Genomic DNA, 18995 nt, shown 5'->3' with positions numbered 1-18995 from the left:
GGTTGTTGTTTACAGCGCCACCTAGGAGAGCTATGGTTAAATCACAGAATCTGCTTGGAAGGTATGCAAATACAGGCATATTGTCTACTATCAACGGCGAAACTGTGCATGATATTGTGGTTGCAGACTTGTTTTAAACTATTGTAGAATGTTTAGGATGTTAGTTACAGTTATTATCCAGAAAAATTCGTTTGGTCTACTTTTCTGAGGCTTAGTTTAGCATGACTACAAGTAGTTAAAAGATGATGTGAGTTTTCAAATTACTAAGGAATTGATTAGTTTATAGTTTGAAGTAGTGGTCTTTAAAGTTCATAAGTTTCAATGTACCAAGTATATACATCAGCTTACTAATTGAAGGGATTAATTACTAAATATTTGTGAAAGCTTTAAGCTGAAGTAGGCTTGAAATTAGTACCGTAATTGGCAGATGCTACTTAGCCAGCATCATTTCCAAAAACATTGTTTGATCGATTAATTCAGTTGACAGTTATTTTAAAAAGGTCTATAAAGTTGTTTTATTATGTGATACAACAAAACGGTGATAGGTTTCAATCTGTGATACTCAAAATAACCGCTCCCAAAAATAATGTATAAACAAAGAGCATTAGCAAGACAAATTTGAGTACCGGTAAGTATGTAGGTTCAGTAATTTAAAGCAACAATGTCATAAATATTAAAAGTCCTGAGATTTAACTTAAAACTAGTTAGGCTGAAGGAAGATACAGCAGAATCAGATACGGTACCTACCGTAACTTGTTCCATATTTGGGGAACCTGGTTTGCGACATAGCATAATTGGTTATGTAGGCTACAGACTGGAAATTTGATTGAATGGACCAGTTAAGGCAGTTATGCTGACAAAGGTTATGTTTTGTTTATTTCCTTTGTGTTGTAATTTTTTATTAGCATGCCATTTTTTTGTAGGTCATCAGTCTACTTTGAGACTGCTAGCAAACACTGGTTTAATGCAGTAACCGGTTAACCACTACTTTGCTTTGTATCATCTTCTTTTCGCCCTTTTTCACATCACAGAAAACATAGGCTAGCTTATGACTGCTTGAGGTTTCAGTGGCATGGCTGAAGTTTTTCTTGTTGAAGTGGCTACCGTTACTAATTGCTTGTGATCTGCTTGACATATGTTACAAAATACCTATAGGCTATCATAACGTGTCAAAATCAACAACTTGGCATTAGGTTGCATCCCAATTTCTTAACTAATTCACATATTTAAAATGAACTGCCAAGTTGTTGATTTTGACAATTTGAATATTTCAGATATGTTACATTTTAGCATGTTACTTGTGGGCCTGTCATTCCTGATTTTGAAAACAATTTATATGCTTAATACAAATAGAGAATGTTCATAAATACAGTATATAATATATATATATATATATTTCTTACAATGCAGCAATAAGTGTACAAAAAGGTTTACAATTATACAATTCTTAAAAGTCATTAAAATGTTGTCACAATGCTTGGAAGCTCTTCAAGACATGAGTGAAGAACATCTTATATTTTTCGATAAGGTATGTTGAGCTTGACTTCTTTACATGCAAAATACTATTCAACCAAATATAGTTATTACTATCTAAACCTAAAGCTTACTGGTTAACAATTCTCCGCAACAGCATTATCTGTTAACCGGGTTATTATATTGTGATTATTCTTGTATTTTTTTTTGTCTTTTTGCATGTATGGTAATTAATATGGACTTATTGGTGTGATGCAAATAAATTGTAATAATAATATTATCAATATGAAATTTGGAAATCTAACCAATGAAATACTTAACTGCTTCAGGGCCTTCAGGTTGAAAAAGTTAGCTTTCAAAAGCATATTATGCAATATACACGATTATGCTGGTGCTACTTTAGAAGTGCATTAATTCAATAATTTTGAGATACCAGTAATGAACGTTCTTCTTTGGATGCCATTTTTTTGCATACTATATATAGCAATTGAACGTGACTTATTTTACATTACTGGTATGCTAAAGAACAATGGCATCACATGGTCACCTTAGTTCGGAGATATTAATGGCACTTGATGAAGATGGTGCATTAGGCTACTGAATTTATTTGTATTTTACAGTTGAATGAAGATTTGGATGGTGGAAATTCGCCTATGAAGGGGGAATTTTCTTCGAAAAGTGGGGAATTACACTGACATATTGCTCAATGAAATCAACAACCTTAATCTGCCTAATGCATATCATGAGTATTGTAAACTAAATGTAAAGAAAGCTTATTGCCGGACTTGGACTGTGGAAGGTATACAGCAATTCATTAACTGGAACCTCTACGATGGCGCTTTTGAAGAACTTTTCTAGACCCTTGCTATGTTGACATGTATTGCTTTCGCTGTGATGGTCAGAAATAAAAAAAAAAACTGAACTTATAAAAAAAAGTGCTGTATGCGTATGAGGAGTCATATTTTTACTTACCACTGCAAGACTTCTTACATGGTAGAAACAAAACAGCTAAACAATTGCATAAGCCGAACAGTGCACTTCGTAGGCCTAGCACTCCGAAAAGTATAAACAATTCTAAAAGCAAACATTGAAGGGGGATTCCTGTTGTATTTTGTTATCCGTTTTTGATTTGTACAATAAACATCGTAGCATGCTTTTCAAGCTGATTTCACAGCACATTACTTTAATAAAGAATAAAATAGGCTTTCTATTATACCGTAACTTAAATACTGTAAAAAGTACACAGAAGGGTGCCAATGCGGCAATGATGTAGTTGCAGTGAAAGTACAGTAAACCACTTTTATAATCCCCATTCATTCGAATGAACTAAAAAGTATAAGAAACCATGCGGATTAAAATTCTCGTTTATATACCCATACTGTATGTTATATGTGAGGTTTACTGTACCAGAATATACAGTATGCATTGTAGATACGGAGTTCCTTCAATGCAGGTACGGATTCTCAAAGTGCCAATTTCAATCACTGTTTTATGCAGTTTTGAGTAAAGCGCAGTATGCCAGAGTGGTTAGTCTAATGTTCACTCTCAACATTAGATCTCTTCACTGCAGAGTGCTTTACAATATCTAAACTTTTGGCGGTACTGCTAAACATTCGAACTGTAGACGCAGTATCACATGCAACTCTTTGATGCTGTCGACCGAAGTAATGTTCAAGAGGATCCTGCTTTATTCTTGCAAGTATGGTACATAATCTGCGCCAGTAGCAGACGTTTCCCAAATTATTGCTGGTAAGGACGATACGAGAAGAGCATCTGAAGCCTTACTTAGTAGCATATTCTCTCTATTGACATCCCCAACTAAATCTGAAAATCAATGACCTATCATAAATAACATAACCAGCTCGCTGATTTCAGCACGTCAGATGCCTGGTCCGAGGAATTGAGCACTGTGCCAAAAATAAAGTCTCGCCTCGTTCTATTCGATGTCTCTCCTGCCTCTTCACTCCCACTTGGTTCTGAGCTTCAGAGAAGGGAGTGGGTGACACTGAACCGAATAAGAACGGGAGTTGGCCGCTTCAATGCTTGCTTGACACGCTGGGGCATAAGGGACTCTGCTGCTTGTCAGTGCGGTGCGACGGAGCAAACAGCTAACCACATTATCTTTGGGTGTCCCATCTATTCCCCTCCCAATGGAATAACAGGCCTCCGTACACTAGATGACTTGACGAAAAGTTGGCTCCAAGTCCTTCCATTCGGCTGACCATAAACTTTCTGCTTCATACGAACGACGACGATCTGATTCTGCTGTATCTTCCCTCAGCCTAACTAGTTTTAAGTTAAATCTCAGGACTTGTAACCTTTGTGACATTGTTGCTTTAAATTACTGAACCTGCATACTTACCGGTACAGTAGCCTACTCAAAATTGTCTTGCTAATGCTCTTTGTTTACAAATTATTTTTGGGAGTGGCTATTTTGAGTGCCACAGATTGAAACCTATCAACTTTTGTTGTATCTTTATACACTTTTTTTAAATAACTGTCAACTGAATTAGTTGATCAATCAATGTTTTTGAAAATGATGCTGGCTAAGCAGCATCTGCCAATTACGGTACTAATTTCAAGCCTACTTCAACTTAAAGCTTTCACAAATATTTACTAATTAAACCCTTCCATTAGTAAGCTGCTGTATACACTTGATACATTGAAACTTATGAACTTTAAAGACCACTACTTCAAACTATAAACTAATCAATTCCTTAGTAATTTGAAGTCACATCATCTTTTAACTACTTGTAGTCATGCTAAACTAAGCCTCAGAAAAGTAGACCAAACGAATTTTTCTGGATAATAACTGTAACTAACATCCTAAACATTCTACAATAGTTTAAAACAAGTCTGCAACCACAATATCATCAACAGTTTCACTGTTGATAGTAGACAATATGCCTGTATTTGCATACCTTCCAAGCAGATTTTGTGATTTAACCATAGCTCTCCTAGGTGGCGCTGTAAACAACAACCTCAAAACATGACTTTCCAGACTATGTATATAGTGGCTCTGATTCTACTGTCCCTAGCCTAGCCTATGGTGCGCATAAAGTTGAGTGATGTGACAGTGATTTACTTGCTTTTGGCAAAGAGTTTAGATATTTATCCAAAGGCTGAGGAGTCATTCCTTCCTCCATTTTTATAAATTACTGAATCAAATTTGTTAGATAACTCCATTAAATTTAAAAATTTTATTGCTAAAATATGTTGGCTGCATTATTTACAGAGCCAAGAAAACAATTTTAGAAACAAAGCGCAAGCGTTATGATCTTGGCCTGTGTGCTCAGGAATAATATAGCTCCTATAGATGTTGCAGAGATATTACAATTTCTTCAAAATTTTTGTTGGCTAAAGTTAAAACCTTTTTGGTAACGTTATTTCTGTCAAGTTTCTCGGTTTTAAAAATGCAGTTTGTCATCTTCACAACTGATTTTGTAAATATCGATATTGAAATTTACACTTAGGCTATGCTTTCATTTGTCATTCAAAATCTATAATAGTAAGTTTTTTTTTTGGGAGCTTGGTTTTATTGCGAGTTATAAGCTATGTGCAATTGTGCATATTGTGTTATGAAGGTTATTTACAAAAAAAATTGGGTAACTCCTGAATCCTGATGCTTCTTTATAGCATTGTTATAGTAGGCTTACTAGGCTACCTGCAGAACTATGCATCTGGCAACATTAATTGCAGTGTCTGAGTTCTGACTGACTCTTCCAATCAAGGCAATGTACCAAAATTTACACTTCCTGCTGTGTTCGAGTGTGCGACTGAGTGTAACCATGATTATATTTTGAAAAATAATTGACTGTAACCATGGATAATATAGCCGATGTACTTGAACAATTAATTGTGGGTGCGAAGCATGCTTGTGAAGAACACAGAACCAATCAGTACCGTAATACGAGCATAAACATAGCTGCAGTTATTTGTTACAAATTTAATAGCCTGTCAGTTACAAGAAATTCGGATTAGAAAAGTACCACCTGAATTCATTTAATATTTTCATCTTATTAAAACTGTTTTCTTTGCCAAGACTAAACTATAAAGTTTGCTGCAATAGGCCACTCTGCATTTTGGAGTAAATTTGTGATTATAGGCTTGGCCTATTTTGTTTCTCAGAATTTACCAGGACTTCCTTGATAATTTTAAAGATATAACTTACATACATAGTGTGTTACAATGTCTCTATTCAGTGATCTTCCACCACCATCATCAGTTGCTTCAACTTCTGCAACTGGAACGAATCCAAATGCTTCGAAGTTTGACAAAAAGAAAGCAGGTAGAGTACCTAAGTTATATGCAGTGAAGCTCAGTTTTTGTTATGCATAAAATATTAAAAGGCTCTTGTTAAGGCTTCAGTTGCTTATATATTGATGTACTTCTTCTTGGTAAGAAATCTTAGCAGCATTTTGTAAAATAAAAAGACAAATATGCCTTTTTAGGTGTCTGTTGATCAGCCCTTTAAAACTTTATGTTTTAGTTGACAAGGTTGGTCATCCTAATGCAATAAAGCATAGGCTAGTGAGATACAGCAGTCTATTTTTACAAGTTTTGTTTCACATTAGGCATATGCAATATACATACATTTAAAGAAAGCACGGGTATTGCAATTTGTTTCTGTGTCTGCACTTCAAGATTACTGTAGTTCTTTTATTGATAAGCACACAGATTTTTATGTATTGATAATATTATGACTTTATTTCAATATGTTGCAGTTTCATATTGCTGGTCACCTTTACTTAGGCTAATTTTTTTTCACTTATTACAACTACAGTATTTTGTCATTTATATGCTACGTTATTATCAACAAATGTTCACTTTTTTTCGTTGATAAGCATTTTGTAACTTTGGCTGATGTTTTGTTAAAAAAACACACATGAAATTGTAATAATTTGAGAATTCTTTTTGGGTTATGATAACACAAGAGCTCTGTCTACAATATAATGATATAACATAAACCCTAGATCATTAGGAAATCAGAATATCACAGAAAACATAAAAAATAATAGTAAACTTGGGCCAAAGCCACCCCGGTTTACAGTACTTCTCTATTTTCTAACCTTAACCTTCAGGGTTAGGTGAGGGTTTTTCTTGTGGTTAGAAAATAGTAACGCAATTTAGGTAAAGTAGTGAAAACATAAAACACCTACTTTACCCTATTTTTTTGGTCGATTCCAATCTGTGAAGTTATGAAATTTTTGGCCAGGGCAGAAACTTGTACACCAGCTCTGAAAAGCCTTAGGTACCGGTAGTGCAAACTTATCCTTGTTAGTTTTTGCTATAAGTGTTTTGGCTTTGCTTGCTGCATTGAGTATTTTGTAGCCAAAATCGCTGGTAATAGTTGATAAATATAGTCTTTGTTTATATTTTGTACATATGATTTTGAGTTACTTTTGTGCTATTGTTACCATTCAAATAATGGACTAGATTTTGACACTTGTGCTGGAAATCCATAAAGCGTCTGGCAACACTGGTAATTGGAAAAACAATTGTAATTTTTTTTATGTAATTCTAGAAGTTTTGCAGTGATTTGAGATTCAGTGATCACACTTTGTCAATTTAGATTCTCAAAACTATCATTTCAAAAAGATATTATATATATAAAGTGAATTTAGCTTAAACTCTAAAATGGAAAATACATCGGCCTTCAATCACGTCTCCAGTTCACACATTGTCAATGCCTATTGCTATGGTTTATACAATATTTTGTAATCGAGTTGTAGGATAACTGTATTTCAAATGTCTAATCGGAAAAGAAATTCTTGTAGTCCGCAAAATAACTTTTTATTTTTTATCGTAAGTCAATGATTTATTTTATTTATAATAGGTCAATTTTAGCTCTATCTTTAACATTTTTTATTGCTGGGTATAAAAGTAACAGTCATGTGTTTTTTGTTTTTGGAAATTGTGAAATTAATTTAATTGTTTATGTTGTTTAAATGTCATTTGAAGCGATGTTTGCTTTTGCTGTTTCTCATTTGATGCCAAATATATATCATTTTTCATCAATGTGGATAATGCAATTTGATTACTTTCTACAACCCTCATTTTGACTTCAAGGTTGTCACATGATGTTCAAACAAGTCCTTTCTTGAATTGCATGCATGTGTTTATAAAACTCAGATACCGTAATCAAAACCTTATCATTTGCAGACTTGACATCTTCAAAAGGAAAACAGTTTCTGCAGGTAATATTTTTATTGTACTGAAGTAGAGGCATCATAGTTTAATATGTATATATGTACCATTTTTTAAGGCAAACATTCAACTCTACCATTTCTTTCATATGCAACAGTAACTAGCAGAATCTGATAAGACTCTTTTTTAGGAAAACTCCTTATGCTTTTGTCTAGTTATTAATCACTTTGTCACTTGAAATCAGTTAATTTTGGGTCCACGTCTATTAGGCGCTGACAGTTAGGCGCTGGTCTAATAGGCGCGCACACTGTGGCGTCTGGATATTTAGGTGCGGAGCACTGTGGCGCCCGGTCATTTAGGTGCTATTCCTAGTAAAGTCTGCAAATTGTATCAGCTTGGCAGGTAGGGGCGTAGGGCACTAGGGCAATGCTTTTCACACAAAATATTATATTGAACAGAAAAATATGTTGTTTTGTTAATGCGTGTGCGTTGTTGGTCATGGCTTCAGTGAGTGAAGTTGCTTAAACCAGCAATGCTTTTTCACACAAAATGTTAAATTGAACAGAAAAATATGTCATGGCTTCCGTGAGTGAAGCTGCTTAAACCGGCAATGCTTTTTCACACAAAATATTATATTAAACAGAAAAATATATGGGTGAAGCTGCTTGAACCGGCAATGATTTTCACACAAAATATATTATTACCGTAGCCAAAAAAGGACAGGCAAAGACTATGGATCTGCCATGATTTACGACGTAGGGATACTTCCGTAGGATTACTTTCAATAATGTTCGGAAGCTTGAATAATTTATTGATAAAGCTTTCACCAACACAAACCTGGACTAACAACAAATAAAACAATAATAAATCAATAAAACAACAATATATTTTTCTGTTCAATATAACATTTTGTGTGAAAAGCATTGCCGGTTTAAGCAGCTTCACTCACGGAAGCCATGATATAATTTTCTGGCAAGCTGCCAAGCTGTTACAATCTACAAACTTTACTAGGAATAGCACCTAAATGACCGGGCGCCACAGTGCTCCGCACCTAAATATCCAGACGCCACAGTGTGCACGCCTATGAGACCAGCGCCTAATTGTCAGCGCCTAAAAGACTTGCTCCCTTAATTTTTGGTCCATACTGATAAAATGTAAAGATGCCAACATCTAAAAATAGCATTTTCTTGTTAATAGCTTATGTAACTGGTTACTGTCTAATGTGTTTATAAAGAGACTTTTGTTTAATGCATTTTGGTAATTTTGTTTTAAAAACTTAATAGATTTTTGACAATAAATTACTGGAAATTACAACACTAGTAGAGTGGTAGTTAAAGTATCTGGTCAGAAAATAAAATGGGTTTTGAGTGAAATCATCCATTCTATAATGAACAATTTTATCAGCAGTATGGTATATATTTATTTCATTGATGTATTTTTTTGCATGTTGTGTTTTAATTTTTAATTCTTTACCTGTGTTATTTTCAATGCTACCTGTCTTGTTTTCAATTTATTTATCTTGCATCTGATCTATCAATATGTCAATGTCATTTTATCTTGAATATTTTTAAGCACACGTGTAAAAGAATTTTTTTGAACAGGAGCCAAGACAAACAGAAGCTTTATTATCAACTCAATTCCCACCAAGTAAGTAGTAACAATATAACCATGAGAACACACACTATGACACTAATGTAATGTTTTCTGCATGCATGCAAGGTAGTGTTACACTTGTCAACTCCTTTGCTGAATATAGGAGTGCTGGAATGTCACAAGTGAAATACAGTACAACGTATTGTTCTCGATTTAATTACTGCTACCATAACTTAAAGAAGAGTTAATAGTGAAAAGTTTACTATACAAGGATACATAATTGTTTGCGTGCAACTGTTTTTTTTATCATGTACAAAGCTTTTTAATTCAACAAAGTTACTATATATATATACTTCATTTTTCTATTCTAAAAGTTAAATTAGAACTTGATACCACTTTTTGGGATAATTCAGTATTTCAAAGCAATCTGTATAAAACAATGAGTTCCAGTAACGTTTTTAATGTCTGATTTTAAGATATGTCAAGAAAGCGTTCTTCAAATGACACTTGCCAAAGCCTTGATTCAAAGCAACTAAAGTTAGACAGCGGTAAGTGCTGTATGTACAATACGGTATGTTACAGCTTGTTTGTCACGATTTTCTATTACAGTACATCACTCAACTTTAGTTACAATATTATGTGTTGTATGCATTAGCCATTGTCAATATATAATACAGTATATTCGAAAGATGTTTTGTCAACGTTGGTTGCAGTGAATTAGATCTAATCATTACCCATGCATTGATACACTACACCATGCTGCTGTGGCAATCACCTATTCACTCAATAAAACACGCTTCACTTGTAATCATTATATGTAGCCTGGTGCGAAACTAGTTCGATCACAACCACGCGTGAAAGTCGCGTTTCGTCGTTCAAGTCTGTGCTTCAAATGCCGAAGTACCGCCCACTTGATCTCTTACAGTTGTGCTGGTGTATACGTTTTGGTTAAGGTATTTAGTAATAAGCCATAGTGCTCAGTGCACTTCTATATTGACTGCCCCGGCCAGTAAATCAGTTTTACACTGACATTTTCAGACGTTGAATCAATGTAAAACAGAACTAGTTTAACGGCTGAGGCTAGAAAGTACTATTGGATGAACAAATGCTGGTCTTTACTTATTAATATTGTATTTTAAACTGATTGTTTTGAATGAGACCATTTGAAATTATTTCGTTCTTAAAATGTAGCATTCATTCCGGGAAAATTTCCTGCTAAATGTGGTGTGGAATGAAAAAAGATTTTTTTTTTATTGGGGAGAATATTAATAAGGGATATTTTATATGGTTCTGTCACCTCTTGTCATCTGCTGATTATATGGCATTTGCCACTTAAATTCAGACAATTTCCAGCTTCTAAAATCTGTTCTTTTTACATTGATGCAACGTCTTTAAACATTTAATCAATGTAAACTGAAAATAACTATTTTGCAAGTTACTCTACTTTGATTAAAAAGTACAGGTATCGAGAATTTTGCTTTTTTGACGGATCTAAATTGAAAGTTGAATATGTTGAAATATTGCTTTGTTATGACATGATATCATTTGCTAAGAATTTATAATATAGAAATGTTTTGTTTCAGTGGGTTTTCTTGCTTCATTAAGGAGCTACGTGGCAGAAAGAAAGGGCGAGAGGGATGATATGCAAGACGCACACGTGCTTTTGGAGGATTGCTCAAAAGATTTCCAGCAACTTTCCCCAAAAGTGTAAGGACCTCTCATAAACATCATATTACAACGAACGAGCCAACTTACTTTTCTGGCATAGTCTCTATTTACGTGAGGTCAACGTAACAAAATAAGATAGATAGGGCCAAGGCTATTTCAATTATTGATTTATTGTATTACGAGTTTCTATTTTACTCTGCTTTCGTTGCTTCAGCGCTTTACAAATAATAACAGGGCAACAGAATACCTTAGCAATAGCATCCTAAACTTATTTTCTCAATGATATGTGGCAGACAGAAACGAAGTTTAGTAGTCATCTCATTTATATATATATATGATCTTTGGTATCACCTGGTAGGGTATCAGACCCGACTGAGTATAGGCTATATCACTCTGTACGCCACTGAACTTATTGATCTCAAAGAGGTCGATTTTGATGTTTAACTTTGGCAAGAAAGCAAGTGTGCTGTTTTCTGTATCTCTTTGTAGTCTGTAGGTATCATAGCTGATACAGCCCTCGACCTCGATGTACAATGATGTTATGCAGCTGTACAATGATGTATGCTGTGCTGTTTTCTGTATCTCTTTGTAGTCTGTAGGTATCATAGCTGATACAGCCCTCGACCTCGATGTACAATGATGTTATGCAGCTCTTAAAAAATTGCGGGTTTTTGACGAGACAATTTACTTAGAATTGCAGAAATTATGTGGTAGAATTTCAGAAATTTTATCTCACAGCCCAGGGGGCTTTGCTTGTTTAATGGATGCTACCGGAACACAACGTAAAATTTTACAACAATGGTGGCATAAACAAATTTGTTTGTCGCTTTGTGTACATTTAACAGTATAAACACCACGTTCGATCACACGCCAACAATTACACACCGAGCCTTCTTTACAGTACACAGCACCCACCTTGTAAAATCCGTTCTTTTTTACACTTATTTAACAGTTGCCCGAGTTGAATCAATCAAAACAGAACGGGTTTTGCTAGAATGGCCGTTAATCTTTAAATTTGTTATAAAATCCATGGCAAACCACTTCTTTAAGTACGTCTACGGAATTTTTGTTTGTGGTATGAGTTTCACTGAACGTTCAAGTGCGTTATGGGCAAAAAAGTTTTCAGTTTCTTATGAAATCAATTTTAAATCAAGATCAAATAATTACTTGTTTATACAACCAAAAGCACTACGTGATTGTACTGCATGATATATAATGCACGGGATAGTACGGTACTTACGTGGTATGGTGTATATTGGGCGTATACCTAGTTCTATGTTACAGAGAGAAAAGGCAGTGACATTTTGAAAACACAACAAAAGCTTTTGTGTATTCACTAAAATTAAAAAGTGCATGCTTCTTACACTCATGCAACACGCTAACATCTTCCCTTAAGCCTGTATTGCTAACAATTCTTCACAGGTTGTTCATGTTCATATTACAATTCTTTCGACTGAAAAAGCTATAGTAGTCGTTTTCGTTTCTGTCGCGTTAGTTTCAACTCGACTTATGGCAATTGTGATGAAAAGAACGACAGTTTTTATTAAAATTCAAAGAAAATGAAGGGGTGTACCAGCAAACATCTATAGGATTGGCCCATGATACTAAAGAAGGATCCACAAAGGATACAAACTGATATGAATGAATCAACAAGTGAATAAAGAAATAACATTTAACCTCTCAAGTACATGTAGCTCCACACAGAGTGAAATTTACATGCCTTTTGACTCTTTTTTTATTTCTTTAAAAGTAATGTCTAAAAGACATTATTGACCCAAAAAGAATGTCTAAAAAGACATTATGAAAAGTAACTACGGACAAAGGCCAGTGTTTCGATCTTCCGATCTCTTCAGCGTAGTAAAGTGAAAGTGGAAAGTTGTCTTGAAGCGTTGGTTGAGATGATGATTTGAAACTTGAGTGATTGTTGTGAGACAATGAGACTGGATTTAATTTTTAATTTCGAACTCGACCGAAACGTAATTTTATAGCCTACTAGAAGGTGTGATTTTTTTGAGAGAATTTGTGCTAAGAGTTGACAGGAATTTGTTAAAAATAAAAACTAGAAAAAAAGACAAGAATTTGCAACTGAGCTAGGACATAACAATCATCTGAGATGGATCTTAAATACAAGAAATTAGATTCTAGTGGCACATATAAGTATTAAAATGCAAAGAAAATGAAGGGGTGTACCAGCAAACATCTATAGGATTGACCCATGATACTAGAGAAGGATCCACAAAGGATACAAACTGATATGAATAAATCAACAAGTGAATAAACAACAAGTTTTTATTAACCCTCGAATTCTAAGGCAAAATTGCCGCCATCACGTTTTAGTCGTCTGCTGTACCATACCTTTCTGTTGTCAATAATACCTGTCACATTTGCAACTAACGTTGTATTTGAGGTAATTTGAATCGCGTTCGAGCATAAGCGTCCTTTCCCAGACAGAAAAATGTGTCATTTTTACAATGATTCAATGTCTGCAGACGCTCGTTTTTACAGCTTTGTTTCCCCACGTTGATAACTGTTTGAGCAGTAAATAAGCGATTGATATTTTTTCTTGCGTATCTCTAGCGTTATTTTCATTCAGATTCTTTCAGTTTAAGTTAAACAACTCGGGTGTATAATACTCGTTGTCTTCAGATTGAATACTGCAGTTAGTGACTCTCAGAGTGAAGAAACTGTACTCAAGATACAAAATTGGATTTCAACCCGTGATTATGTTGTTGGCATCAAAATAAAATCATGTTGTTCTGCATAGTTCTCTTTGTACTGCACTATTAATGGGAAGAAGTAGAAATATTAAGTGCTCTCACGAAAAAATGTCACCCCAAACGTTTTTTTTCCACCCACTCAACTGCTGTAGGCCTACTTGCCAAGTTTTATCAACTTTCACTTTAAATAAATGTTCACACTCTGTGAGGCGCGAGATTGGTAGTTTACCGTTGGTCTTTGATTTTCAGAAGCAGAGTGGCCTACTTTGCTGTATTCGACGGCCACGGCGGAAATAAAGCCTCTCTTCATGCCTCCAGATGGTTGCACGTCCATCTTTCTCAAAGACTTCCTAACGGTAACCAGACCCGTGTTAGTGGTTTTCATTTTCAAGCACGTTTCCATAATATAATGTTCATGGAATTCTTTCGTGTTTTCCTTTAGAGTTGAAATGTGGAAAAACAACTTGCTCTGAATTGCGTGTGGTGTGTTCTAAAATGTGAAGTGCACTCGAAAATCACCTACAAAAGTAAACACACATGTCGCTTGTGCAACTTTGCATAATTTTACCACTTATAAAATTGTGACGTTTTGCAACGTCTAAAAATGTATTTCATCAATCAACAAATAAGGTAGAAAAAACTACCAGGCGGAGTAGCTATGACATTTTCGGTAACCAACTTTTGTAAATGAGGCTCGTGTTTCAATGAACGATAATTTTGACTTCCCCCTATTACGAGAAATACAGTGTTGTTACTGCGTAAATTATCTGCACCTACCTCATCTGTTTCCTTTATTTATCGGTTTAAATGTCTACAATTTTCTCACTAACGTCTCCTAATCAAACTGTTACAGAAAATCGGGGCAGATGTTGTTTGCTTAGGATTGCTTACAAAGCATGCTGCCTAAGTAGGCGGTAGTAAAGTAACTATTTGCAGCCGTTTAATGGCTATTTATTGGCTTTGCAGGTGACGTAAATAACTTTGAAAAAGAATTGAAACGACAAATCTTGGACTCATTCAAGAAACTAGACGAGGATTTTCTTAAGGAAGCGTCAAAAAAGTAAGCCCTGAAATAGATGGCGCTTTTGCTCTGTTTTGTTCACTTTCTCTTATTCAAGCGGACCTGGTGTGTACTGTACTTTGGAAACTCCCTAGCAAATCGAAATAATCCGGTTTGAACACGTAAATTCCAGTTTAGTTATTTTTAAAAACGGATCCGTGAAAATTCTGGATAAACATTTGTATTTGTTAACGTTGACTCAGACAGTTTCAGTCAATGACAACGACCTTTATAAAGTCGTCTGTGAGCTTTAGTTAGCGGCCGAAGTTCAGCAAACATGAAGCAAACATTTTGCTAGAGATCTTCTTCGTTTGAGCTTCTGGGGCCGGCAGCCTTTCCTTTTATCACCCCAGATTCACGATGTTTCCTGGGTAGGGTTGTTCATATCTAAATAAAAAAAATTAAGAACCGGTTCCACCGGAACCAAACATTATGGAACTTAAATAAGAAACCTGTCAGACACCCACACAGCAAAATCCGTCATTTTACATCTTACATACAATGTAAAAATAATGTGTTCTGTGCCGTGTTCTGGCTCTGATCACACACGACTTTTCCAGTCAGCAACAGTTAGCCCTACTCTACTTGTATCGTTTCAACGTAACCAGACGGCATCTTTTCTTGGCTAGGTTCACAAAGCCATGGTTGTGCTCAAATTCAATGCGTGGGTGCGAATCTCGCACACACCTATCGTAATTGCATGCCTTCATACCAATATCAAGAGCTGGTATTCTTGATCAAAGTGAAACACTTTCTAGTCATCTTAATCTTTGCTAATTGCTTTGTACTGGTCTGAAGGGGCGGGTCAGCGCAGAAATAATTTCAACATACAAAAATACGTTTTCATTCACACTAATATTAGTTTCATAAACCTTATCAGACTCGATGGTCTGAAGTGATTGCAAAATCATGAAATAAAAATTGGCATTGTTACAGAAAATTTAAGTATTCTGAAATGAGCACTCCTCTTCTTGCTCCCCTACTTTCAGCTTAAAAGGTTTTACAAACTGAAACACGGGAGCTTTATTTGCTGTAATATTGCAAATCCTTTATAATTTCTTGTCAAGTTTTGCATCCCATATCTTTTTATGTTCAGCAAGCCAGTATGGAAAGACGGCACCACAGCATGCTGCATCCTTGTTCTCAATGACACCCTATACATTGCCAACCTCGGTGACAGTAAGGTGAGTTGTTCTTGTGTGTTGGACTTTTCTACTAATCCATCGCGAGTCTATTTGGGTGAGATCAGGTTATTTTATTATTCGGTTGATATAAATGAATGTAAATACAAAGTTAAACCAATTTCGAATACGCAAGTCATTTTTGCATACGCATGTCATTTTTGTATGGCCACAGAAATAAGAGGTGGACAGCTATTTCGGCCTCCTGTGCTTCTTCAGCGTACTCCACTGACGCTGCCCGTGCTGTTCTCAGCTAGGACACAATTGGAGTTTTTGTAATAGTAAGACGCATAAACTGTGTAGAGCTTTATCTAGTTTCATGCTATGGAACTCTTTCAAGGCACAAAAAAGAACGTTTGGATCAATGTAAAAGAAGACAAATTTTACTAGAGGTACTTCGCTCTACCCTTTGTAGCAGTGTAACTTGCTTGATTTATGTTATACCTCTCAGGTGATATTGTGCCGATATCAGAGCGACTCAAAGAAACACGTCTCAATTCCACTCAGCAAAGAGCACAACCCAAGTAATTATGAAGAAAGAATGAGAATACAAAAGGCTGGTGGGAGTGTCAGGTACCTGAAGACATGTTTTCATCCGACTAAAAAGGATATGTCTTAAGGCATTTTTGCAGATTTAATTTTAGGAAATCCAAACCTCTGCGTCCAGTTTAACATTAAAAATGTTTTTCAAGGATGTCCAAAAATCACGTAACACCTTATTTGGCTGTATTCGTGGTGGTATTGAAAAGAAAATTAATAAAAGTATTATGATAAAATGCCAACCAATAGTTCTAAACAACGCGACAGGAGAATGACAAAAATTTTCTAACTTAAAACAATGCTTTTATTTTAAAAGTATCTTCGTCATCTGTAGTGGATATCTTCACTGAGAAGAGGCTTTCAACGGTTTCTTTGTGGCGCATCTATAAATCAGAACTTTTTGCTCGAAAATTGCTCGCGATGACAATGCTTTAGTTTGGTACCTTGTTCAAACTAATCTCACGGACTAAAGTGTCGATGCATAGGCAAATAACTTGCAACTGATGCCAATTACTCTTTTTGTCAATATCCTCCAGAGAAGGTCGAGTCCTTGGAATACTAGAAGTTTCTCGGTCGATAGGAGATGGCCAGTACAAACGTTGTGGTGTGATCAATGTACCCGACGTGAAGAGATGCCAACTCAATTCAAACGATAGATTCCTGTTGCTAGCCTGTGATGGCTTGTGGAAAGTGTTCACCCCAGACCAAGCCATTCAGTTTGTCCTTCAAGTTTTACAGGCAAGTACTAAAACATATATTGCTCAATCGGCTACAATACGCTGTAGCGTTGACGGTGCACTTTGGACCCGGGATGATTTAAGCCTGTAACCTGTCCGGGACCCGGAAACGTGACGAAACTGCCTCGTATTCTTTCGATATCGAAACTGCTTCATTTTGCTTTGGAGGCAACCCCTGTTTTTTTTTAGGAAAACTTCTGTTTGGCACAATTTTACTAGTACTTTTCCTCGTTTTTAAAGATTTGTATTTTTTAGAAGCCTCTTGGTTTGAAGGCCCGGGATCTTCATGGTGTCTGGCCCCGATTAACCTCTCTACAGCCCTGACAATTCGTTGTCATACGCGACAAAAAATTTGTTTCTCATGGCGATAAATCATCTCCAATTTGTTAGCTCGTTTATAAAAGCTTGTGTGATAGTGTCAAAGAATGCAGATGAGTAACGGCGGTTGACTGCTGTAAGAATGCGCAACTGTTTCAGCCTGTTAATCCTTATGTGTACCTCACCACCATCACTGCGGTTGCTTTCATCAAGTCTTCAGTTGTCATAAAATTACCTTGCTATCATATGATTCTCTGTTGAAAATGTTCGTGATTTGATTGACATTCCTCGAGAAATGGATTGGCAGCAGTTGGACTTACTCCTGGCTCAGGTTATATTCACATCACATGATCCTAATAAATCCTTGTCATTTCAGGATAGTTCTCTGTCACCCCCTGAAGGTTCACACAAGAGCTTAGAGGAGTTCCGTTATGAAACCGCCTGCAACAAACTGGCGAGTGAAGCAGTGCGGAAAGGCAGCGCTGACAACGTGACAGTCATTCTCGTGTCCGTACGGAAGCTGTGATGTTACCTGACGCTTTGTTCTGTTCACATCTTTTTTGTGATTTTACGTTTAGTGTCAGTTTTTTAGCTGGATAAATACTCGCTCCATCTAAAACACATGATTTGTGTAACATCTGCAGAATGGCATAAGTATTACAAGAAGATTAAATTTTCTTGCCTTTTCTTACAGTTCTTTTTACAAAAATTTCTGAAATTTTTATGAACATTTAAGATTATCGAAGTTGCTTGGACCACCCTGAATCTTCAGTAGGCTAGGCTGTGTCACTTGCCTTTATCTGGTTTCACCGAACGAACATTTTATTAACATCAACGTAATTGTTAATACGTATGAGGCGGCAATGCACAGTTCTAATTCTGGCCGAAATCACTGCCCTTCTACTTCGCTTTTTTATTGCTGTGTTGCAACAACACCTACGTGTAATAGTCTTGTTCACATTTCATCGTCAATTGCAAAATCAAGTCATGGTTACTGCACAAGAGGCCATGCTCACGACCAGCAAGCAACGGGCTTAGCCAACAATTTGGAGCGAATCTTGCCTAGGTTTTGGAACGTCCTGCATTTGCGCTGAACTATCATTCCATTGTGTTGAAACACGATGTTTAAACTGAAATAACTATGGTATTCAGAAAAGTAGCAGCTCAGTAGAAAATCACTCCGTCATTTTAAATTCCATCGCTTTTCTGAATGGAAAGGTTTTGTCCGCTGAATTTTTACTGAATACTTGTTTTTGCACTTTAGTTAAGCTGACAGCAAAGTTGACAGTCTCATTGATTCTATATTTGCGTTTACAGTGCACATGTGAACGAGAAATTATCAAGTCATATTACTGTATTTCCCTAAATTCAGTACTTTTATTATCACTGTTGTTTAATCATATGGACTTCGCGTGTTTGCCTATCTTTTGGCAACTATTGTTGGTTTCTGCAAGTGTACATAACTTATGCAAGACAGAGGCTTCCCTTGCGCTAAGAGTATGTCGAGTTTAGATGAATGGACTGTTTTTCGCGTGATTAAAGATATTTTATGAAAGTTTGC

The 18995-nt window shown here is 35.8% G+C and overlaps 1 protein-coding gene and 1 long non-coding RNA gene across 2 annotated transcripts; both read left to right on the top strand.

Annotated features, from left to right (window-relative positions):
* The first annotated feature begins 1408 nt into the window (after positions 1 to 1408).
* On the top strand, positions 1409 to 2464 carry LOC145767302 (uncharacterized). The gene is made up of 2 exons (XR_014288759.1): positions 1409 to 1528; positions 2094 to 2464. It is a non-coding gene; the product is annotated as an uncharacterized LOC145767302 (long non-coding RNA).
* A 3144-nt stretch (positions 2465 to 5608) lies between these two features.
* LOC145766749 (integrin-linked kinase-associated serine/threonine phosphatase 2C-like) lies at positions 5609 to 18950 on the top strand. The gene is made up of 11 exons (XM_082578454.1): positions 5609 to 5761; positions 7636 to 7670; positions 9222 to 9267; positions 9690 to 9761; positions 10797 to 10920; positions 13848 to 13954; positions 14565 to 14658; positions 15755 to 15842; positions 16291 to 16412; positions 16916 to 17117; positions 17811 to 18950. Exons 1-11 carry the CDS (start codon positions 5662 to 5664, stop codon positions 17958 to 17960), a joined length of 1140 nt encoding a protein of 379 aa, XP_082434580.1. The 5' UTR covers positions 5609 to 5661; the 3' UTR covers positions 17961 to 18950.
* Positions 18951 to 18995: the final 45 nt, after the last annotated feature.

This window comes from Aplidium turbinatum, chromosome 3 (genome assembly GCF_918807975.1).
Source record: "Aplidium turbinatum chromosome 3, kaAplTurb1.1, whole genome shotgun sequence".
Lineage (NCBI taxonomy): Eukaryota > Metazoa > Chordata > Ascidiacea > Aplousobranchia > Polyclinidae > Aplidium > Aplidium turbinatum.
This window is presented reverse-complemented; position numbering and strand designations above follow the sequence as displayed.